This window comes from Gorilla gorilla, chromosome 20 (assembly GCF_029281585.2).
Source record: "Gorilla gorilla gorilla isolate KB3781 chromosome 20, NHGRI_mGorGor1-v2.1_pri, whole genome shotgun sequence".
Taxonomy (NCBI): domain Eukaryota; kingdom Metazoa; phylum Chordata; class Mammalia; order Primates; family Hominidae; genus Gorilla; species Gorilla gorilla.
Genome location: NC_073244.2, coordinates 16,277,654 through 16,298,183, shown reverse-complemented (window position 1 = coordinate 16,298,183; position 20,530 = coordinate 16,277,654). Strand labels below are relative to the sequence as shown.

The 20,530-nt window shown below is 52.7% G+C and overlaps 1 protein-coding gene across 3 annotated transcripts; it reads right to left on the bottom strand.

The window, feature by feature from the left end:
* Nucleotides 1-1,481: 1,481 nt before the first annotated feature.
* On the bottom strand, nucleotides 1,482-9,598 carry MRPL4 (mitochondrial ribosomal protein L4). Of its 3 annotated transcripts, XM_063700992.1 has the most exons (10): nucleotides 9,475-9,588; nucleotides 9,169-9,333; nucleotides 9,016-9,082; nucleotides 8,778-8,928; nucleotides 6,837-6,888; nucleotides 4,655-4,772; nucleotides 3,182-3,288; nucleotides 2,988-3,097; nucleotides 2,825-2,901; nucleotides 1,482-1,910 (listed from the first exon to the last, which is right to left on the bottom strand). In XM_063700992.1, exons 2-10 carry the CDS (start codon nucleotides 9,223-9,225, stop codon nucleotides 1,765-1,767), a joined length of 885 nt encoding a protein of 294 aa, XP_063557062.1. In that variant the 5' UTR covers nucleotides 9,226-9,333; nucleotides 9,475-9,588; the 3' UTR covers nucleotides 1,482-1,764. The 3 variants fall into 3 exon arrangements, with proteins under 3 accessions (XP_063557062.1, XP_018870770.1, XP_055227842.1); XM_019015225.3 differs by having other exon boundaries at nucleotides 9,169-9,598; XM_055371867.2 differs by lacking the exon at nucleotides 1,482-1,910 and adding an exon at nucleotides 1,933-2,349 and having other exon boundaries at nucleotides 9,169-9,558.
* Between the last annotated feature and the right edge of the window lie 10,932 nt (nucleotides 9,599-20,530).

The window sequence follows — 20,530 nt, the reverse complement described above, 5'->3', positions numbered from 1 at the left end:
TAATTTTTTGTATTTTTAGTAGAGACGGGGTTTCACTGTGTTAGCCAGGATAGTCTCGATCTCCTGACCTCGTGATCCACCTGCCTCGGCCTCGCAAAGTGCTGGGATTACAGGCGTGAGCCACCGCGCCCAGCCAACTGGTTTTAATAGCTTTTTCTTTTTTACTTAGTCAAATCTGCTGCTTCAAGGATCAAAGTCTATGTCTACTGAGGGTGTTTGGAGAATGTGTTGCAATCTCTGAAGGCAATCCCAAGAGAAGCATTCCAGAGAGGTTTTCAGCCAGGGGTGGCCCAGCAGGTAGGGAGGGTTGTGTGGCTGCTTAGCCTGGCCAGGCCCACACAGGCAGAAGGCAGTCCTGATTGACTTTATTTATTTATTTATTTATAGATGGAGTCTTGCTCTGTCACCCAAGCTGGAGCGCAGTGGCGCTATCTTGGCTCACTGCAACCTCTGCCTCCTGGGTTCAAGCGATTCTCCCACCTCAGCCTCCTAAGTAGCTGGGATTACAGGTGCCCGCCACCACTCCCGGCTTGGCTAGGCTGGTCTCGAACTCCTGACTTCCGGTGATCCACCTGGCTCAGCCTCCTAAAGTTCTGGGATTATAGGCATGAGCCACCGCGCCCAGCTGGTTGACTTTAAATAAATCGATCACATTGTCTATATTATAGTCTGTTATGGCTGTTAAGAAAAATTAACTTGGCTGGCAAACAACCTCAGCAAACTCAAAAATTGGGATACTGGGGTTTTAAGACAGTGTCTCACTCTGTCACCCAGGCTGGTGTGTGGTGGCTCAATCTCAGCTCACTGCAACCTCTGCTTCCTGGGCTCAGGTGATCCTCCCACCTCAGCCTCCCAAGTAGCTGGGACCACAGGTGGACGCCAACACGCCCACTTAATTTTTATATTTTTTGCAGACATGGGGTTTCACCATGTTGCCCAGGCTGGTCTGGAAGCTCTGGGCTCAAACAATCCTTCCACCTTGACCTCCCAAAGTGCTAAGGTTACAGGTGCGAGTCACCACGCCCAGCTGGTGTTTTTAAACATGTGCTTATCTGCTCACTCACAGAGAGACATTTACTTTTCTGACTGTGCTTACAGGAAGTCACTCTGAAAACTCAGGTTTACACAACATCTACTTGTACAATCAAGCACACACTCTCAGGCTGCATGAAGTACTGTCGCAGACAGGACTGCAAACCCTCTCAGGGGTGACAATGGCTGGCAGCAGTGCTCAGGAGAGGGATGTGGCAGGAGTCAGCTCCTAGGAAGTGCCAGTGCCCACGCACCTGTGAGCTCCTGGAGTCTGACTCACCGGGTAAGTGAATTCTTGTAATTTCCACAAACAGCCCTGGGGTTCCCCTAAACCAGACTGTGAGCCTCTTGAGACAGCCGATCCCCAGCAGTGCCCAGAACCTGGGAAGGAGCTCATCGTTCCCAATGCAATTATTAAAAATGACACTGAGAAGTTATCTTTATCCTCCTTGATTCAAAAATACAATTTATTTTAAAAACAAAAAGAGGGAATGGATGCAGAAGCCCGTCTGGGCTCTCCGTGGAGTCGCCCCTTCCCAATGGCGATGGCCGCTCCCTGTGGCCTCAGCTTCCTCCGTGGAATGAAGGGGTCCAGGTGACACCTTCCTCGAAGGGTGGGCGCGGGCCTGAGGCTCCCAAGTCGGCCAGGGGCTCGGCCTGGCTCAGAAGAGGTGCTTCACATCAACAGTGGTACGGGGTGGCCGCCGGGCCCTGGGTAGCACGGGGTGGGGGTCAGGGGAAGTCGCTGTAGGGCAGGCTGAAGGGGTAGAGGGGTCTGTAACGTGAGTCCTGCCACAGCAGCTTGTCCTCCAGGAAGGCGACGGTGGGCAGCGTCAGGACCAGCGTCTGGTGCTTGAGCAGGCTGTGCACATTTAGGCCTGGGGGTGGGGGCGGGGCGGGGGACGGTCAGGCCGGGGCTGCCTCTCTCCTCACCCCACCCACATCGGAGTCCCTTTGTGCTTACAGAGATCGTCACTGTGGTCTAGTGTGGCTTTGTGAGCCCAGCAGCCCGGGGCCAGACCCTGCCTGGCCGCTTGTTGCCTGTAAGCCTCTGGCCAAGGAGCTGCTCCCAGCTCATCACCTGCTGACCGAGAGCCAGGCTCGGTCCCGTGCCTGGCTGGGGCTCCTGGCTCCCATTCTGGTGGGGGAGACCCAGGGCAAATGACGGGAGGGCAGGGAAGTGACGGGGCACGTCGTGCAGGGCCTGACGTGCCACCCTGATGACTTGGGCTTTCATCCTGAGAGAGGTGGGGAAGCCAGCAAGGGGCGTGGGTTGAGGGACAGGACTTGACTTAGGCTCATGTCGCCATCTTGTGGCTGTGGAAGGAACAGACTGTGGCTTTGACAGAGGTGACCTTGGAGCTTTTTTTTTTTTTTTTTTTGAGACAAGAGTCTAGCTCTCCCCCCAGGTTTGGGTGCAGTGGTGCGATCATGACTCACTGCAGCCTTGGCCCCCTGAGCTCAAGCTATCCGCCTGGCTCAGCCCCCCGAGTAGCTGGGACTACAGGTGCACATCGCCACGCCTTTTTTATTTTTAGTACAGATGGGAGCCTCACTATATTGCCCAGACTGCCTTGGCCTCCCAAAGTACTGGGATTACAAGCGTGAGCCACCATCCCCAGCCAAGCACTTCTTTAGGAAAGATTATTGCTTTGGGCAAGCTGAGGGTTGGGTCCGGGAGCGTGGTCACTGCCTGAGGCCACTCAGCGACCAGATGCCGGATTTGAACCGCTGTGATTCTAACAGCGGAGCCTGCACGTGCGCACTCTAGGGGCCTGGGCCCTTTGCTCACCAACAGCCGGGATCACGTTGAAGGTCTTGAGCCTAGAGGTGGCCTCCACGATGCTCTGTGGCATCTCCTCGTGTGTTCTGTAAGAGAGGCCAGGGAGCGGGGGTTGAACCCTCGGAGTACGGAGCTCAGGGCCCCCTGCCCCTGCTCTGCCCTGTGCCCTCACAAGTCCACAAGGAGCACGGAGTCCCCCCAGCGGCGGTAGTGCGCCAGCTCTGTCAGGTACTGTGGGTCTCCGGTGGGCAGCTCTAGGGAGTCCATGATGTGCAGGTCATCCTGGTGGAAGGAAAGGATGGTTTGAACCCGGGGTCCAGAGCAGCCCCACTTTTAGCAGCTGTCTGGGCCCCCCCATGGCTGTACCTGGGCCAGCTTGACGGTCAGTGCCACTTTGAGACCCAGCGCCCGCACCTTCATGGGCAGCATGTAGTAGTAACTTGTGGGGCCCCGGGGGCCATGGGCAACACCTCCTGCGGAGACAGAGGCATGTGAGCAGGTAGGGACCACTGCAGAGCCTGGAGGTCAGCAATCTGCTGCAGTGGCTGGCATGGGGTGACGAGAGAGGGGGCGCTGCCAGGAACAAGGCAGAGAGGGTGGGGCCTCAGGGGAGGCTGGATCAGGGACAACATGGGACCAGTGACTTGCTTCACTGGGCTTCAGTTTTCCCAGCTGTCACACTCTGAGACAGGGCTGGCGAAGGTGGCTCACACCAGCATTTTGGGAGGCTGAGGACGGAGGATCACTTGAGCCCAGGAGCTCAAGGCTGCAGTGAGCTATGATTGCGCCACTGCACTACAGCCTGGGCAACAGAGCGAGATCTTGTCTCAAAAGCAAACAATAAAAAAACCAAACCACCTTGAGATCGGACAGTTCCTGCCCCATAGGACACCATGAGTTATGGTGTGGATTCCATAGAGTGGCTAGAGTGTGAACTTAACTCAAGCACGCTGTTAATGCTGAAGTTATCAGGAGGTTCGAACTTTCAGGTCGAGCGGGAGAGGAAGGCATCAGGCACATGCTCCGGTAGAGCAAGCAGTATGATCTGGGAGCAACAACAGTCAGGGAGACCCCTGCAAGCACCATGTGTTGGTGTCTGCCCTCGCCTGGGCCTTGGAAATGCAGCAGAAAAGACAACAGACATGGTCCCTGCCCTCATGCCATTCACATTCCGGCAGGGCAGAAAAGAGGCTCAGCTGTAGAAGAAATCAGGGTAGCTCCGGGGGATGTGGAAGGAAAAGAGATCAAGGGGGCTTCCTGGAGGAGGTGTGGCCCAGAACCCTGAAAGGTGAGGAGAGCTGGCCAGGTAAACAGGTGACGGGGTGGCTGGCACCACCCTGAGTCATCTTGTTACCATTCAAGAAAATAAAAAGTTAAAAACAAACCAACAACTACAACCGAAAAAAAAAGAGTCATCTCTGCCTGGTCAGAGAGGGAAAGGAGGGGATGAGGGGGAAAGGTGTGCAGCCACCAGGGCCCACAATGACAAGGTCCGGAGTTCAGGTTCCACGATTTAGAAGAGCTCTCTGGGTGCTGTGGGAAGTGTGGGTCAGGAGAGGGTGACAGGAGGTGGGGTCAAGAGGGGCTGTGGCGACAGGCTGAAGAGACAGGGCATACGAGAGGGAGGAGTGGATGGCTCCCAGATCTCTGTCCCCTTATATGGGTAGTGAGGTCCAAGGGCCTCAGTTCCGATGTCACCAGCCCAGGTGGTTCCATGAGGTGGAGGGAACAGAGCTGACATAATACCATGCCAGATGTGCGCAGCTGTGTGTGAGTAAACACCCAGGCCCTTCCCTGGCCCCCCCACTCCTCCCCGCCCCCTCCACCCTGTCCCGTTACCTCCTCGCCAGAGCGGAGAGCGGATGCTGCCATGCCGGGCCCGCCCAGTGCCTTTCTGCGGCCAAGGCTTCCGGCCACCGCCCCGCACCTCGGCTCTCGTCTTGGTCTTGGCATAGCTCTGGAGGCACAAAGAGGAGGGGGGTCAGGTCCACGAGGCAGGTGTCAGGGAGCCGGGCAGATCAGTCCTGCCACGGGGAAGTCAGACAGGAGGCACCATGATGAGGGGCTCTCTCTGGCCAAGCACAGAGTACTTGGGGAGCGAGGGGGAGGGTAAAGAAGTTAGAGCTCCTGCCCCATGCCAGCCTCACAAAGGCAGGGGCCCTGCCACCGGGCACGCAGGGGGTGCTCAGTATTTTCTGAACTATTGATTTTTTTTTTTTTGAGACAGTCTTACTCTGTCACCTAGGCTGTGGAGTGCAAGTGGTGTGACCTCGGCTCACTGCAACCTCTGATTCCTAGATTCAAGCGATTCTCCTGCCTCAGCCTCCCTAGTAGCTGAGATTACGGGTGCCTGTCACCATGCCCGGCTAATTTTTTTTTTGAGATGGAGTCTCGCTCTGTCGCCCACGCTGGAGTGCAGTGGCGCGATCTCGGCTCACTGCAACCTCTGCCTCCCAGGTTCAAGCAATTCTCCTGTCTCAGCCTCCAGAGTAGCTGGGACTACAGGCGCCTGCTACCACGCCCAACTAATATTTGTATTTTTAGTAGAGATGGGGTTTCACCATATTGGTCAGGCTGGTCTCGACCTCCTGACCTCGTGATCCATCCGCCTTGGCCTCCCAAAGTACTGGGATTACAGATGTGAGCCACCGCACCTGGCCCCAGCTAATTTTTTGTATTTTCAGTAGAGACGAGGTTTTGCCACGTTGACTAGGCTGGTCTGGAACTCCTGGCCTCAAGTGATCCACCTGCCTTGGCCTCCCAAAGTGCTGGGATTACAGGTGTGAGCCACCGTGCCGGCCTATTTTTTGAACAATTTTAATGTGGTTGTAGCCGCAAGGAGGGAGGGCCATGGGAAATGACACAGACAGGGAGAATCAGGAAAGAGGAGCAGGGCAAGGAAATCAGGAAGAACTCAGAATAGCAGACTGATGACTTTATTCCTAGGGTGATGGGGAGCCAGGGAAGGTGTGAGCAGGGGGAGGACTGGCCGGACCTCTGGGGTGGATGGATAAGACCCTGACTGGTAATGGATTCTTCATTGTTCTTGGCGTAAAACCCAGACTCCTCCCCACTGCTCCCACTGGCCTCTGTGGCAACACTGGCTTCCTTGTGGTCCTTGCCACGGGGCCTTTGCACACCCTGTTCCTGTTATCTCCACACTAGCCCCACTGCCTCCTTGATCTGGTTAGCTTCTACAGTAGACCCAAGGTCGAACGTCCCATTCTCTGGGACATGCTCATAATTACACATTACGTATGACCATCTGACTCACCTTCACTTCTCCCATGACACTGTGACCTTCATTAGAATAGGGACTTTGCCCATCTTTTTCTTGGGGTTGTGGGGGAAGGGGTAGAGACTGGGTCTTGCTGTTTCCCAGGCTGGTCTTTCCTGGCCCCAAGCAACCCACCCACCTCAGCTTCCAGTGCTGGGATTACAGGCCTGAGCCACTTGCACCCAGCCGGACCTTGCCTGTTTTGTCCTTGTGGTCCCTGCTATATCCTCTCACCCACCACAATGCCCACATCAGTGAGTGATCAGAAAACAACTGAAAATGAGCTGGGCACGGTGGCTCACGCCTGTAATCCCAGCACTTTGGGAGGCCAAGGCAGGTAGGTTCCTTGAGGTCAGGAGTTTGAGACCAGCCTGACCAACATGGTGAAACTCCATCTCTACTAAAAATACAAAAATTAGCCTGCATGGTGGTGCACACCTGTAATCCCAGCTACTCAGGAGGCAGAGGCAGGAGAATCGCTTGAATCCAGGAAGCGGAGGTTGCAGTGAACCAAGATTGCGCCACTGTACTCCAGCCTGGGTGACAGAGTGAGACTCCATCTCCATCTCAAAAACAAACAAAAAAAAGAGAACCAAAAATGGATCCATCGGTGAATGGTTCAGGAGACAGATGAGGCCCCAGCCGAGCAGTCCAGAGAAAACCCAGCGATGGGCCTCCTCTGGTTCTATCCCCAACCTCCCCAGGAAACTCCTTCCCACCACCTTGCTCCATTTAGGCACTCACAATTCTCTTGAAGTTCTTCTGCCACATAGCAACCTGGTGCAGTATGTCCAGCCTGCGGGGAGGAAGGACACATGAGAAGCCCAACTCTGCTTCAAACGCTCCCACCCTACTATAGGAAAACCCAGGATTCTCCCTTCTGCCTCCAGGGCCCTGTGTGATTTGCCTCTGCCCCTCACTGACCCCATCTTGAAATTCTGCCTCAGGGCCTTGGCACTTGCTGTTCCCTCTGCCTGAAACACTCTTCTCCTGGATGGTTCCTTCTCAGCCTACAGGTATCAGCTCCAATAACTGCTGAAAGGTACCTCCTAAAGAAAGAGCCACCCTGACCAGGTGCAGTGGCTCATGCCTGGAATCCTGGCACGTTGGGAGGCCAAGGCAGGTGGATCACTTGAGGCAAGGAGTAAGGCCAGCCTGGGCAACATGGCAAAGTGATGTCTCTCCAAAATATACAAAGATTAGCTGGGCATGGTGGTACATGTCTGTCATTCCGGCTACTCGGGAGGATGAGGCATGAGAATTACTAGAACCCAGGAGGCGGAGGTTGAAGTGAGCTGAGAGCGTGCCATTGCACTCCAGCCTGGGCGACAAGAGCAAAACTTTGTCTCAAAAAAAAAAAAAAGCCACCCCTTCTTCCTTGTTTTTCCTACCATTACTTTTTTCCTGCTATTACACTTCACTTATTGCCACCTTCTTCAGGGACTGGTTTCCCTCTCTAGTTCTATACCATTCCATACAGTCACATACTCAACATCTGAAACATGGCCAGTGCCCCATGCTACAATGTGATTTCGACATAGTTTTAAATACAGGTTAAATACATTATTGAAATCAATTTCACCTGTTTTTTTTTTTTTGCGATGGAGTCTGTCTCTGTCGCCCAGGTTGGAGTGCAGTAGTATAATCACGGCTCACTGCAACCTCCATCTCCCCAGGTGCAAGCGATTCTCATGCCTCAGCCTCCTGAGTAGCTGGGACTACAGGCTTGCACTAAGACGTCTGGCTAATTTTTGTATTTTTAGTAGAGACGGGGTTTCACCATGTTGGCCAGGCTGGTCTGCAACTCCTGGTTTCAAGTGATCCGCCCACCTCGGCCTCCCAATGTGCTGGGATTACAGATGTGAGCCACAGTACGTGGCCCCTACATTTTCTTTTCTTTCTTTTTTTTTTTTTTGAGACAGAGTGTTGCCCAGGCTGGAGTGCAGTGGCGCGATCTCGGCTCACTGCAAGCTCCGCCTCCCGGGTTCACGCCATTCTCTTGCCTCAGCCTCCCGAGTACCTGGGACTACAGGCGCTCGCCACCACGCCCAGCTAATTTTTTTTTTGTATTTTTAGTAGAGACGGGGTTTCACCATGTTAGCCAGGATGGTCTCGATCTCCTGACCTCGTGATCCGCCCGCCTTGGCCTCCCAAAGTGCTGGGATTACAGGCGTGAGCCACTGCGCCCAGGGTGGCCCCTACATTTTCTTAGAGATGTTATGAACAGCAGGGTAACTAAAATACAAACAGCCTCTTCCAGGTACCTAGGAATGGTTTAGTCTTTTTAGTGCTCTTATTTGCAAAAACCAGTTAACAAAGATTATCAACATTTCTATAGAACTTATTATGTGCCAGAATTAAGTCATTTATTCATCACAGCAACCTCCCGACCGCTGACAAAATAGGGACACTGAGGGACAAGAGGGGAAGGCATGATTTGAACCTAATCAGTTGGGCTCCAGAATTCTGTCTCCCTAACCCTTAGATGATGTCACCTCTCAGCCTTCAATCTCACACAGCGCTACAGCAGGGGAAACTGTCATCGTTCCCCTTTGACAGGTGAAGAAACGGAGGCTGTAGAAATTCAGCACTTTCCCAAGGGTACAAGCCCAAAGTCATCGTGACTCCTGAAATCCCGCTCTTCATCCCTCTGCCACTCAGTTCACCATTACAGCCCTCGCTCACCTGGGCGCGGTGGCGAAAACATCGGGGTGCAGGTCGGCCAGGCCCACGCGCTCCTGCTCGAAGCCCCGCAGGGACTCGACCCAGGCCTGCACTGGGCGTCGATGAGTGGGTACCGGGAGCGCGACTTTGCGCAGCACGGGCTCCGGGAGACCTGGAGCGATTGCGGGGGTCAGAGGTTAGGGTCAAGGGTCAGACCTCTCTGTCGCCGCCCCACCTGGAGCCACCCCGGTTGCCTTACCCTCGCTCGCCACCTGCTCCGGGTTCTCGGTCGCACGCGCTGCCTCTTCCGCCAGCGAACTCAGGCCCTGCAAGGGGTGGGCCAAAGTGAGAGACGACACCTGGACACCCCCAAATTTCATCCTTCGACCACGCCTCCAGCCCCTGGCCTCACCTGGCAGCCCGTAGGCCGACGCCAGGCCCGCGCCCCGGCCCGGACCAACTGCAGCATCGCCGCGCAACCTCCCACGCCGCGGGAGGTCAAGGCCACTGGAGCCTCGCGAGGCGCCGCTGGATGACGTCACGCACGCGACGCCGCCCGACCCGCCGCGACTCCGCGCTGGAAAGCGGGGTGTGCAAAACCGAAGATGGAGGGGGTCCGACCCGGCGTGCCCAGACCTCCACCCCAGGACTAACCCCCAGACCCAATTTTCACTCCTGCCTCAAGGACCCTCCGTAACACTGGGGAACGCGACCTCACAGCAAGAAGACCCAGCTTCCGCAGGCCTAGCCTACTTTGGGTCCCGCCTCCGACGAGCCGGTGCAGGAATTCAGCCAATGAGACCTCTCTGGCCCAATTCAGCCAAAGACTGTTAAGCCTGAAAGAGTGACCCCCGCCCATAAGTGGGCAGTTCTGGAGCGAGCAACTAAGGAATACAGCCAATAACGCTTAAACTTTTGCTGTTGGTCACGCCCACCGGGCCACGCCTTCATCCCGCCTCCAAGGCTGTCGGAGATGGTTTTTTCTTTATCCAGTTATGTGGTTTTGTTTGTTTTTTTATTTGTTTGTTGTTGTTGTTGTTGTTGTTTTTCTTTTTTTGAGACGGAGTCTTGCTCTGTCGCCCAGGCTGGAGTGCAGTGGCGCGATCTCGGCTCACTGCAAGCTCCGCCTCCTGGGTTCACGCCATTCTCCTGCCTCAGCCTCCCGAGTAGCTGGGACTGCAGGCGCCCGCCACCACGCCTGGCTAATTTTTTGTATTTTTAGTAGAGACGGGTATCACCGCGTTAGCCAGGATGGTCTCGATCTCCTGACCTCGTGATCCGCCCGCCTCAGCCTTCCAAAGTGCTGGGATTACAGGCGTGAGCCACCGTGCCTGGCGTTTTTTCATTTGTTTAAAGGCAGGGCCTTATTGCCTACAGAAAGCCTTCAGGATTGGGCCTGCCAGACCATGCCTCCCAGTTTAGATTCCCCAGGGCAGGGCCATGTCCCCCCGAAACCCCTCAGATTAGGTATTTGTGTCCCTTACCCCCTAGACCAGGGTCCTATCCCCTACCCCCTTAAACCAGGTCCCGTCCCCTCTCAGACCTTCCAGGGCTCTCCAAGGACAGAACAAAGTGGGGAGTCCACAGATCCTGGACTGCCTCCCTTGTCGCCCCCTAACAAATCCGAATGCTTATTTTTAGTTTCTTTGTTTTGGTTTTTAGAGACAAGGTCTTCCTCTGTCGCCCAGGCTGGAGTGCAATGGGCAAGATCATGGCTTACTGCAGCCTCGACCTCCAGAGCTCAAGGGATCCTCCTGCCTCAGTCTCCTGAGTAGCTGGTCTACAGGTGCGCAAGCCCGGCTCATTTTTGTATTGTATTTTTTTATTTTGTATTTGTATTTTGAGATGGAGTATCGCTCTGTCGCCCAGGCCGGAGTGCAGTGGTGCGAGATCGCACATCTCGGCCTCCCGGGTTCAAGCGATTCCCTGCCTCAGCTTACCGAGTAGCTGGGACTACAGGCGCCCGCCACCACACCCGGCTAACTTTTTGTATTTTTAGTAGAGAGGGGGTTTCACCGTGTTAGCCAGGATGGTCTCAATCTCCTGACCTCGTGATCCGCCCGCCTCGGCTTCCCAAAGTGCTGGGATTACAGGCGTGAGCCACCGAGCCCGGCCCTAATTTTCGTGTTTTTATTAGAGACAGGGTGGCACCACGTTGGCCAGGCTGGTCTTGAACTCCTGACCTCAGGTGATCCACCCGCCTCAGCCTCCCAAAGTGCTGGGATTACAGGCGTGAGCCACCGCGCCCGGCCTAATTTTTTTTTTTTTTTTTTGTAGAGATGGCGAGGGGTGGGTCTCCCAATGTTGCCCAGGCTGGTCTTGAACTCCTGGGCTCAAGCAATTCTCCCGCATTGGTCCCCCAAAGTGCTGGGATTACAGGCATGAGCTACTGTGGCCCACCCATTTTTAGGTTCTTTACCATGTTCCCGATAGACCTCCAGGGGGCGCCACCAGATCATAGCCGGCTTCCCTACGAGTCCAGGGCTGTCTACTTGGAGGCCAGTGCGTTCTGGACAGAGCACAGCTGACAACGTGGTCTGTGAACCAACCTCATTTTCCTCTGCTGGAAAAGGAGGTTATGAGATTTCAGTGACGTAATGGAGGCAAAGCTTCCCATGCCTGGTACAAGGTGAAAAGTCAATAAATAGCATTATTTTTTTTTTTTTTTTGAGACAGAATCTCACTCTGTTGCCCAGGCTGGAGTGCAGTAGCGCGATCTTGCCTCACTGCAACCTCCGCCTCCCGGGTTCAAGCGATTCTCCTGCCTCAGCCTCCCGAGTAGCTGGGATTACAGGCGCCCGCCACTACGCCCAGCTAATTTATTTATTTATTTATTTATTTATTTATTTATTTATTTATTTATTTTTAGTAGAGACAGGGTTTCACCATTTTGGCCAGGCTGGTCTCGAACTCCCGACCTCAGGTGATCCACCCGCCTCGGCCTCCCAAAGTGCTGGGATTACAGGCGTGAACCACCGCGCCTGGCCTCTACCAAAAATTTAAAAATTAGCTAGGTGTGATGGTATATGCCTGTGGTCCCAGCTAATGGGGAGGCTAAGGCAGAAGGATCACCTGAACCCAAGAGAGAGGCTGCAGTGAGCCATGTTCATGCCACTGTACTCCAGCCTGGGTGACAGACTAAGATCCTGTCTCAAAAAAAAAAAAAAAAAAATGTGGCTGGGTGCGGTGGCTCACGCCTGTAATCCCAGCACTTTGGGAGGCCAAGGCGGGCGAATCACGAGTCAGGAGTTCGAGACAGCCTGGCCAACATGGTGAGACCTTATCTCTACTAAAAATACCAAAAAATTAGCTGGGCGTAGTGGCGGGCGCCTGTAATCCCAGCTACTCGGGAGGCTGACGCAGGAGAATCGCTTCAACCCGGGAGGCAGAGGTTGCAGTGAGCCGAGATCCCGCACCGCACTCCAGCCCATGCGACGAGTGAGACTCTGTCTCAAAAGAAAGAAAGAAAAAAAAGTATAGTGTATTTCATTGTGTATTTTATCCCTGCAAGAATAACTGAATGCAGCTGGGCATGGTGGCTCATGCCTATAATCCCAGCACTTTGGGAGTCCAAGGCGGGTGGATCACCTGAGGTCAGGGGTTCGAAACCATCCTGGCCAATATGCCAAAACCCCATCTTTACTAAAAATACAAAATTAGCTGAGCATGGTGGCGCATGCCTGTAATTCCAGCTACTTGGAAGGCTGAGACAGGAGAATTGCTTTAACTTGGGAGGCGGAGGTTGCAGTGAGCTGATACCGCACCATTGCACTCCAGCCTGGGCAACAAGAGTGAAACTCCATCTCTAAATAAATAAATAAATAACCGTGGATGCATGTTTAAGGCTCTATGTATTTTGCAACTTTAAAAGGTCTTTTAATCCTTTATTTTGTTGCTGTTGTTTTTGAGACAGGATCTCACCCTGTTACCAGTCTGTAGTGCAGTGTAACGATTATAGTTCACTGTAGTCTTGAATTCCTGGCCTCAGATGATCCTCTGCTGCAGCCACCTAAGTAGCTGAGGCTTCAGGCATGTTCCACCATGGCCAGCAATTTTTTTTTTTTTTTTTTTTTTGTAGAGGCAGAGGTCTTGCTTTGTTGTCCAGGCTGGTCTTGAACTCCTGTTCTCAAGTGATGCTCCCTACCTGGCTAATGTTTGTATTTTTCGTAGGGACAAGGTTTCACCATGTTGATCAGGCTGGCCTCAGACTCCTGACCTCATGTGATCCACCCACCTCAGCCTCCCAAAGTGCTGGGATTATAGGCATGAGCCACTGTGCCTGGCCTATGGTATATTTTCATTGGTCATTCATACACCTGGTAGAGAAAATTTCAAAAATTACAAAGATTACTAGAGTGAAAATTCTGTCTACTCTTATCTGTGCCCCCTACCCCCAGTTCTTCTCCCAGAAGCCACCACTACAATCAACCTCCTGTGTGTCTACTCCAAAATCCGGTGTATAATTTTACAGGCAGATTTGCAAGTCTGTTCCGCACCAGAGAGTTTAGATTTTATGTGGCAAATGATGGAACAGTATTTCGTTTCTTTCTTTTTTCTTGTTTCATAGAGACAGGGTCTCGCCATGTTGCCCAGGCAGATCTCAAACTTCTGGGCTCAAGCGATCTGCCCGCCTTGGCCTCCCAAAGTGCTGTGATTATGGGTGTGAGTCACCTCGCCTGGCTTTTTTTTTTTTTTTTTTTTTTGAGACGGAGTCTCGCTCTGTCGCCCAGGCTGGAGTGCAGTGGCGTGATCTTGGCTCACTGCAAGCTCTGCCTCCCAGGTTCACGCCATTCTCCCGCCTCAGCCTCCCGAGTAGCTGGGACTACAGGTGCCCGCCACCACGCCTGGCTAATTTTTGTATTTTTAGTAGAGACAGGGTTTCACCATGTTAGCCAGGATGGTCTCGAACTCCTGACCTTGTGATTCTACCCCTCATCCCCCACAACAGATCTGTAACATCCATCCATGCCCTGTACCTTTTTTTTTTTTTTTTTTGAGACACAGTCTCATTCTGTCACCCAGGCTAGAATGCAGTGGTGCGATCCCGGCTCACTGTAACCTCCTCCACCTCCCGGGTTCAAGCAATTCTCCTGCCTCAACCTCCTGAGTAGCTGGGATTACAGGCAGATGCCACCACGCCCAGCTAATTTTTGTATTTTTAGTAGAGACGGGGTTTTGCCATGTTAGCCAGGCTGGTCTCGAACTCCTGACCTCAAGTGATCCGCCTGCCTCAGCCTCCCAAAGTGCTGGGATTACAGGCGTGAGCCACCACACTAGGCCGCCTGGCTTAGTTTCTTAGTGATTTATTAGGCACCTACTGTGCACCACTGGTACACCAGTAAATCCAGCAAACACTTTTGAAATATTCACAGTCCAATGCAGAGGCCTGAAGGATCAGAGTTCAGGAGGGGAGTCTACAGGGTCTGTGGGCGTCCACAGGAGGAATTCCCAACCACAGGGGCAGGGTCTTGGGGTGGTCTTATGAAGCTGTAGCCTGAGAGCTAAGGCTTGAGGACTTTGTCCAGAGGAGAAAGTGTGTTTCAGGTTGAGAGAACAGCAGTCGCAGAGGCCAGGAGTGAGGAAAGACTGACAGGGGGCAGAGGTGGCTGAACCTTTCTGACTACCCACTGCATGCTTCCTTTGTTTTTGTTGTTGTTGTTGTTTGAGACAGGGTCTCACTCTGTCACCCAGGCTGGAGTGCAGTGGTGTGATTTCAGCTCACTGAAACCTCCGAGCTGGTGTGCGACTGTAGTCCCAGCTTCTCAGGAGGCTAAGATGGGAGGATCACTTGAACCCGGGAGGCGGAGGTTGCAGTGAGCTGAGATTGCGCCACTGCACTCCAGCCCAGGTGATAGATCGAGACTTTGTCTCAAAAAAATAAAAAAGCAAATCTTCACCCCTGACCCTTCTGACCCTCTTCTCTTGCCCTGTTTTAATATTTATCTTCTTTTTTTTGAGACAGTGTTCCACTCTGCCACCCAGGCTGGAGTGCAATGTCGAGATCTTGGTTCACTGCAACCTCTGTCTCCGGGGCTCAAGTGATCCTCTCACCTTGGTCTTTTGAGTAGCTGGGACTACATGTGTGTGCTACCACACCTGGCTATTTAAAATATATATATATATTTGTAGACACGAGGTCTCACCACATTGCCCAGGCTAGTCTTAGACTCCTCGGCTCCAGCAGTCCTCCTGCCTTAGCCTCCCAAAGTGCTGGGATTACAGATGTGAGCCACCACATCTGGCCTAATGGTTATCTTCTTTTTCTTCTTCTTTTTTTTGAGACAGAGTTTTGCTCTTGTTGCCCAGGCTAGAGTGCAATGGCACAGTCTCAGCTTACTGCAACCTCCATCTCCCAGGTTCAAGCAATTCTCCTGCCTTAGCCTCCCAAGTAGCTGGGATTACAGGTGCCTGCCACCACACTCGGCTAATTTTTTTGTATTTTGAATAGAGATGGGGTTTCACCATGTTGGCCAGGCTGGTCTCAAACTCCTGACCTTGTGATCTGCCCACCTCGGCCTCCCAAAGTGCTGGGATTACAGGCGTGAGCCACTGCACCTGGCTAAAAATGCTTTTTGTCTGCCTCTCCCATTAGAGTGTAAACTCCCCCAAGGCTGGAATTTTCCTCTATCCTATTACCTGCTGTAGCTTCAGCACTCAGCTTAGTGTCTGGACCACAGTACATGCTCAATAAATGTTTCTTTAGTTCTTTTGTTTTTCTTTTTAGAGACAGAGTCTCACTCTGTCACTTAGGCTGGAGTGCAGTGGCATGATCATAGTTCACTGCATCCTGCAACTCCCGGGCTCAAGTAATCCTCCTGCCTCAGCCTCCCGAGTAGCTGGGACCACAGGCATGCACCACCACACCCAGCTAATAAATGTTTCCTGAGTGAATTCCTTTGTTCATCCTGTTGCAGGGGTACTGCTAACAACAGAGGACTTTCTCCCTATGTCCCTGGGTCTCAAATCTCTGTCCACCTGAGGTCACCGGGCACGTAAGGTGCCCATACATGATTATTCATTCAGTAACACTGGTTTGAATCCAGGCACTGCCGCTAATTGGCTGGATGGCCTTGGGCAAGTGGGAGCTGTGGCCTCCTAATCTGTAAGTGAAATACACACAAACCCTCTCCTACGGGGCTGTGTTGAGAATGAATTCTTCCTTCCACCCTCACTCCTCATCATCTGTTACCCATCCCCTAGAGGTAGGCTGTAAACATCTGAGTCAGGTCACTTCCCTCTTCTGCTTAGAACCCTCAGTGCCTTCATTTCACTTAGCACTAAAACCAAAGTCCTCATGCAACCCTCAAGTCCCCGCAGGACCTGCCCTCACCTTCCATTCTCCTGTTCCCCTTCCTCCATGGCTTTAGCCGCCCCGGCCTCCTCACCAGAACCCAGAACCCACCAATCACATTCCATTTCCCCCTTAATATCTATTTTTGTTTCTTTTATTATTTTATTCTTTTAAAAAACATGGTGAGGGCCAGGCGTGGTGGCTCACACCTGTAATCCCAGCACTTAGAGAGGCCGAGGTGGGCAGATGACTTGAGGTCAGGAGTTCGAGACCAGCCTGGCCAACGTGGTGAAACCCTGTCTCTCTAAAAATACAAAAATTAGCCAGGTGTGGTGGCAGGCGCCTGTAATCCCAGCTACTTGGGAGGCTGAGGCAGGAGAATTGTTTGAACCTGGGAGGCAGAGGTTGTAGTGAGCTGTGATTATGCCACTGCATTCCAGCCTGGGTGACAGTGAGACCCTGTCTCAAACAAAACAAAACAAAACAAAACATGATGGAGTCTCACTATGCTGCCCAGGCTGGTCTCCAACTCCTGGCCTCTAGTGATTCACCACTTTAGCCTCTCAAAGTTCTGGGATTACAAGCTTGAGACACCATGCCCAGCCTCTCCTGAATATCTGTATGTCTCACTCTTTCATCTCCTTTGGCTCTTTACTGAAATGCCACCTTCTTAGGTGACAATGCATCTAAACTTATCCTTCCCTTCCTACTCCAGCTTTTATTTTTTATCTTTTAGAGGCAGAGTCTCCGTCTGTCGCCCAGGCTGGAGTGCAGTGGCAGGATCATAGGTCATTGCAACCTTTACCTCCTGGGCTCAAGCCATCCTCACACTCAGCCTCCTGAGTAGCTGGGACTACAGGCACATGCCACCACACTGGGCTCACTTGTTTTATTTTTGGTAGAGACAGAGACCCACTATGCTGGCCAGGCTGGTCTCAAATTCCTGGCCTCAAGCTGTCCTCCAGCCTCGGCTTCCCAAAGTGCTGGAATTATAGGCATGAGCCACTGCACCTGGTCCCTACCCCAGTTTACACAGCATTCCCCAACTGGCATATTGATTATGAGTCTTTTTTTTTTTTTTGAGACGGAGTTTCACTCTTGTTGTCCAGGCTGGAGTGCAATGGCATGATCTCTGCTCACTGCAACCTCCGCCTCCTGGGTTCAAGTGATTCTCCTACCTCAGTCTCCTGAGCAGCTGGGACTACAGACACATGCCACCACGCCCAGCTAATTTTTGTATTTTTGGTAGAGACGGGGTTTCACCATGTTGGCCAGGATGGTATCGATCTCTTGACCTCGTGATCTGCCTGCCTCAGCCTCCCAAAGTGCTGGGATTACAGGCGTGAGCCACTGCACCCTGCCTTTTTGTATTTTTAGTAGAGACACGGTTTCACCATGTTGTCCAGGCTGGTCTCGAACACCTGGCCTCAAGTGATCTGCCCGCCTTGGCCTCCCAAAGTGCTGGGATTACAAGCGTGAGCCACCGCGTCCGGCCCCCAGTTATGAGTCTTAATAAAAGGGCAGTAATGACCAGGGGATCTTCACACCAAAAGGCTCAAAGTTTGACCATTTTGAGCCAAGCCTGGGGAGAGGTCAAAGGTCAATGCAACCAGCCCTCTCCTGTGGATCAAAGGCTCAATTGCAGGTGACCTCTGTCCTTGGTAGTGTGGGACCAGCATCAACTCTGTAATCCAGAGAGGGTCTTTGCTGGCCATGGGTATCACACCAATTTAGGGGGCACATATCAGATGTGGGAAGGCCCCTCAACATCTGGCCTCAGCTTTTCCTCCATTACTGAACAAGGGTTCTCACAAAGGCCAGGGGTCAGGGCTGCAATACTGGGGGGCAGCCCCCCAAAAAGAAGGTACAGAGCATGAGGTCAGTGGCTAAAGTGATCTGCCCAACTCAGCCTCCCAAAGTGTAGGGATTACAGGCTTGAGCCACCTCACCCGGTCAATTTTCTTCATCTTTAAAATGGGATTGGCTGGGTGTAATGGCTCACGCCTGTAATCAGCACTTTGGGAAGCCAAGGAGGGTGGATCATTTAAGGTCAGGAGTTTGAGACCAACCTGACCAACATGATGAAACCCCGTCTCTACTAAAAATACAAAAATTAGCCCGGCATGGTGGCGGGCGCCTGTAATTCCAGCTACTCAGGAGGCTGAGTGACGAGAATTGCTTGAGCCCGGGAGGCAGAGGTTGCAGTGAGCCAAGATTGCGCCACTGCACTTCAGCCTGGGTGACAGAGCAAGACTCCATCTCAAAAAAAAAAAAAAAAGTACAGGGCATGGATGGATGACACAGATCTGTTGGTGGGGGGTGAGGGGTGGTCTCCTATACTAGGGAGAGCTGCCTAAAGCGCCCCTCCCCCATCAACTGTCCAAACATCTGCTGTTTGTTTTCAGCTCAGCTTGTGTGTAACTGCCAAGCTCCGTGAGGGGGCAAAGCCTCCCACGGAGGGCCTCCCCGCAGTGGGGCTGATTTGCATGGATATTTTCATTCCCTACAGTTCCCTGAGCAACCAGGACAGGCGTGAAGGGTAGAAAAAAAGCCACAGAACTAGCCCTCCAGGCAGGTGTTGGCGAGAACCAGAGAGTCCAATCTCCTTGAGGGCCTGAGACCCTGGGCATGTCACATTGGCTCTCCAGGCCTCAGTTTCCTCCTCTGTAAAATGGGGGTATAGTTGCCCCTACTCACATGGTTCTTGCAGGGCTTAAGCCTGCGAGCCCTGGCATCATCTGGTTCCTGTGCTGTTCTCCCTGCATGTCTCAGGGCTGACCTCTGCACAGGACATCTCCCCTGCCAACTGGCTTCTGGCCACATTTAGCCAATGGGAGGCACTGGGGGCAGATTTTCCGAGAGGAAGGTAGGAGAAGCCAAGATATTTCTTTTCTCTTCTTTTCTTTTTTGAGATGGAGTTTCGCTCTTGTTGCCCAGGCTGGAGTGCAATGGCACGATCTCAGCTCACTGCAACCTCCACCTCCTGGGTTCAAGTGATTCTCCCGCCTCAGCCTCCCAAGTAGCTGGGATTACAGGCACGCACCACCATGCCCGGCTAATTTTGTATTTTTAGTAGAGACTGGGTTTCACCATGTTGGTCAGACTGGTCTTGAACTCCTGACCTCAGGTGATTCACCTGCCTCAGCCGCCCAAAGTGCTGGGATTGCAAGCGTGAGTCAGCACGCCCGGCCTCTTTTTGCTTTTTTTCTAGGGATAGGGTCTTACTCTGTCACCCAGGCTGTAGTGCAGTGGCACAGTCATAGCTCACTGCAGCCTCGACCTCCTGGGCTGACGTGATCCTTCTGCCTCAACCTCCTGAGTAGCTGGAACCATAGGTGCGTGCAACCAGACATGGATTTTTTTTTTTTAAAGATTTTTAAAATAGAGATGGGGGTCTCCTATATTACCCAGGCTGGTCTCAAACCCCTGGCTTCAAGTGATCCTCCCACCTTGGCCTCTCAAAGTGCTGGGATTACAGTTGTGAACCACTGCACCCAGCCCAAGATATTTCTCCCCATATGCCTCTGGTAGCGCCTCCCATTAGATATCATCTTCCTATATGGTAATTTCTATTTAAATTTTTTACATGGTCTGCCATATCCTTTATTTTTATTATATTTTTTAAGAGATGAGGTTTGGCTATGTTGCCCAGGCCAGAGTCCAACTCCTGGACTCAAGTGATCCTCCTGCCTCAGCCTCCCGAGTGGCTGGGACTACAGGCCTACACCACCATGCTTGGTTTATGCTAATTTTTTTTTTTTTTTTTTTTTTGAGATGGAGTTTCGCTCTTGTTGCCCAGGCTGGAGTACAATGGTGCAATCTCGGCTCACCGCAACCTCCGCCTCCTGGGTTCAAGCGATTCTCCTGCCTCAGCCTCCCTAGTAGCTGGCATCACAGGCATGTGCCAGCATGCCCGGCTACTTTTTTTTTTTTTTTTTGAGACTGAGTCTCACTCTGTCACCCAGGCTGGAGGGCAGTGGCATGATCTCGGCTCACTGCAAGCTCCACCTCCCGAGTTCACGCCATTCTCCTGCCTCAGCCTTCCGAGTAGCTGGGACTACAGGTGCCTGCCACCACGCCCGGCTAATTTTTTGTGTTTTTAGTAGAGACGGGTTTCACCATGTTAGCCAGGATGGCCTCGGTTTCCTGACCTCATGATCCACCTGCCTTGGCCTCCCAGAGTGCTGGGATTACAGGCATGAGCCACTGCGCCCAGCCACACCTGGCTAATTTTGTATTTTTAGTAGAGACACGGTTTCTCCATGTTGGTCAGCCTGGTCTCGAATTCCCGACCTCAGGTGACCCACCCGCCTCGGCCTTCCAAAGTGCTGGGATTACAGGCATGAGCCACTGTGCCCGGCCTATGCTAATTTTAAAATAATCTCTCCATCCGTTTTGTTTTGTTTTGTTTTGTTTTAGACAAAGTCTTACTCTTTCACCCAGGCTGGAGTGCAGTGGTGCAATCTCAGCTCACTGCAACCTC